The 2,679-nt window shown below is 38.9% G+C and overlaps 1 protein-coding gene across 1 annotated transcript; it reads left to right on the top strand.

Moving 5' to 3' along the window:
• Positions 1-875: 875 nt before the first annotated feature.
• Positions 876-2,441, top strand: LOC116138974 (BAG family molecular chaperone regulator 1). Its single transcript, XM_031424644.1, has 4 exons — positions 876-1,113; positions 1,229-1,485; positions 1,575-1,721; positions 1,826-2,441. Exons 1-4 carry the CDS (start codon positions 876-878, stop codon positions 2,240-2,242), a joined length of 1,059 nt encoding a protein of 352 aa, XP_031280504.1. The 3' UTR covers positions 2,243-2,441.
• Positions 2,442-2,679: the final 238 nt, after the last annotated feature.

The raw sequence follows: 2,679 nt of genomic DNA, 5'->3' as shown, positions 1-2,679 counted from the left end.
ATTGTTTGCTTCAATTTTCTTGTGGTTTAATTACGTTGACCGCATTCATTGAAGAGATCTGAAATATTCTTTTGATCGTTTTTGGCTTTAGCAAAGTTCAGTGGAGGCGATCTCTATCTGGGTTTTCTTGGTAAATAAGGTTCAAAGATTGTTTTTTTCTTTTCTTTCACAAGACGCCAGTTGGTACCGCGAAGAAGGCAGAAGAAGAAAGTAAAGAAGGTTCTGTTTGGACAGGTTGTTTTTCTGTGTCTGTCTACGCGTGGCTTAAGGACTTGGACTCGTGTAATGCTGGGGTCTTACAACTCTAACGAGCTTTGTCTGAACAGGGTGTCTATGATTTTCGTTACAGATCGCCTGGAATCACTGTTACAGAAGATCTAAAGACTCTTCTCTTCAAGTCAAACTCATTTCTGTAACGGAACGACAACAAATATAAAATATAAAAAAGTTGAGTTTTAAGATGATGAGGATGAAGACTAAAACCACAGGGCTGTCACCTTCCTCGATGACGAATGGTAGCTCAGCTGGTGGAGCACCTGTGCCTCTTCATGAATGGGAACTAAGACCAGGTGGAATGCTTGTACAGAAACGAAATCCGGATTCTGATCGGGCCTCCGCTCCGCCACCGACAATTAGAGTTCGGGTCAAATACGGGTCTGTTTACCATGAAATGCATATCAGTTCTCAAGCTACATTTGGTAAATTCACAATCTTNAACTCTAACGAGCTTTGTCTGAACAGGGTGTCTATGATTTTCGTTACAGATCGCCTGGAATCACTGTTACAGAAGATCTAAAGACTCTTCTCTTCAAGTCAAACTCATTTCTGTAACGGAACGACAACAAATATAAAATATAAAAAAGTTGAGTTTTAAGATGATGAGGATGAAGACTAAAACCACAGGACTGTCACCTTCCTCGATGACGAATGGTAGCTCAGCTGGTGGAGCACCTGTGCCTCTTCATGAATGGGAACTAAGACCAGGTGGAATGCTTGTACAGAAACGAAATCCGGATTCTGATCGGGCCTCCGCTCCGCCACCGACAATTAGAGTTCGGGTCAAATACGGGTCTGTTTACCATGAAATGCATATCAGTTCTCAAGCTACATTTGGTAAATTCACAATCTTTCTTTTTTTATTTACAATTGGAGTTGAAAAAAAGTTGTGGATGAATGAAGAAAGTTTTTGCTTACGAATATATATGGTTTTGTTTTACTTTGATTGCAGGGGAGTTGAAGAAGATGTTGAGTGGACCAACAGGGTTGCACCACCAGGATCAAAAGCTGATATATAAAGATAAAGAGAGAGATTCAAAAACGTTTCTTGACATGGCGGGTGTGAAGGACCGATCGAAAATTGTGCTTGTTGAGGACCCTATTAGTCAAGAGAAACGTTTACTTGAGATGAGAAAGAATGCCAAGATGGAGAAGGCTTCAAAATCTATCTCCGAAATTAGCCTGGAAGTTGACCGTCTGGCAGGACAGGTGAATATTTCTAACTAAATTTTAGGCCTTTGAAGAGTTTGTAAATGAAGATTTGTTTGTGAATTTGATGTTTAATTGAAATTTGGCAGGTGTCGGCTCTTGAATCGATAATTACTAAAGGAGGGAAAGTGGCCGAAAAAGATGTTCTTGGTGTAATTGAGTTGTTGATGAATCAATTGCTTAAATTAGATGGTATTATGGGTGATGGAGATGTAAAATTGCAGAGAAAAATGCAGGTAATTCTGATTTTAGTTTATGTATTGGTTCTGTTACTTATATAGTGTTTGAAATTGTGTAAAATTGTAGAGTCTAATTACTTTTAATTATAATGTGGGTGAAGGTGAGAAGAGTGCAAAAGTATGTTGAAACTCTGGATATGTTGAAGATTAAAAACTCTATGCCAAGTAGCAATGGAGTTCAAACACCAATGCAGAATCAACAAAAGCATTCAAATGGTCAAAGACTAACACCAATTCAGGAGCAGGCACCAAGGCGTTCCAATGGGCATAGCCTAGAGCCAATTCAAGAGCATCAAGCTAGGCATTCGTTTGAGCATTTGGCAATAAACGAGCAACACCAGCATCAACAACATCAACAATCAAGGCATTCAACATCAGGACCCGTTGTCGTGACCACGAAATGGGAGACCTTTGATTCCAGCCCAGCATTGCTGCCAGTCCCCTCAACGTCCACATCTACACCTGTCACCAATAATAATTCAACCCAACCTAAGTTCCCTTGGGAATTCTTTGACTAAGGCCTATGCCACGTATTTGTTCTTTCCGTGTGTGGATGTGCTTTGGGTTTGTCTCTCAAGTTGGTTTGCCATCTGTTCTTCATTCTTTTCTGTATTTAGATTCTGTTAGCACCCCCTTTAATCTGTTATTCAGTTCACCAGAAATAAACGGGGTTACTACAATAGTGATTAGTATGAGAAATATTACTCTGTTTCATTATTTTTTTTTTTTCTTTTTCGACTTCATTGTCTTTTGATTCATTTGTATGGTTCAGTTGTCTTGCTGAATACGTTTATTTGTAGATTTGTTACTTGAGAATATGTTTAGGTTTGAAACTTATTCAGATGAAGGAGAGGTGTAATTTGGAATCCAGCAATCCCAATTGTAAACAAGTTTCAATAATGGTTTTAGGTTGTTCTATTCTCTGATTCTCTATGAGACATTAGTAGTTGTGTAG

The sequence above is a fragment of the Pistacia vera genome, unplaced genomic scaffold (assembly GCF_008641045.1).
Source record: "Pistacia vera cultivar Batoury unplaced genomic scaffold, PisVer_v2 Contig345, whole genome shotgun sequence".
Classification (NCBI taxonomy): Eukaryota; Viridiplantae; Streptophyta; class Magnoliopsida; order Sapindales; family Anacardiaceae; genus Pistacia; species Pistacia vera.
The sequence above is the reverse complement of the archived record's forward strand: the minus strand, read 5'-3'. Positions and strand labels throughout refer to the sequence as shown.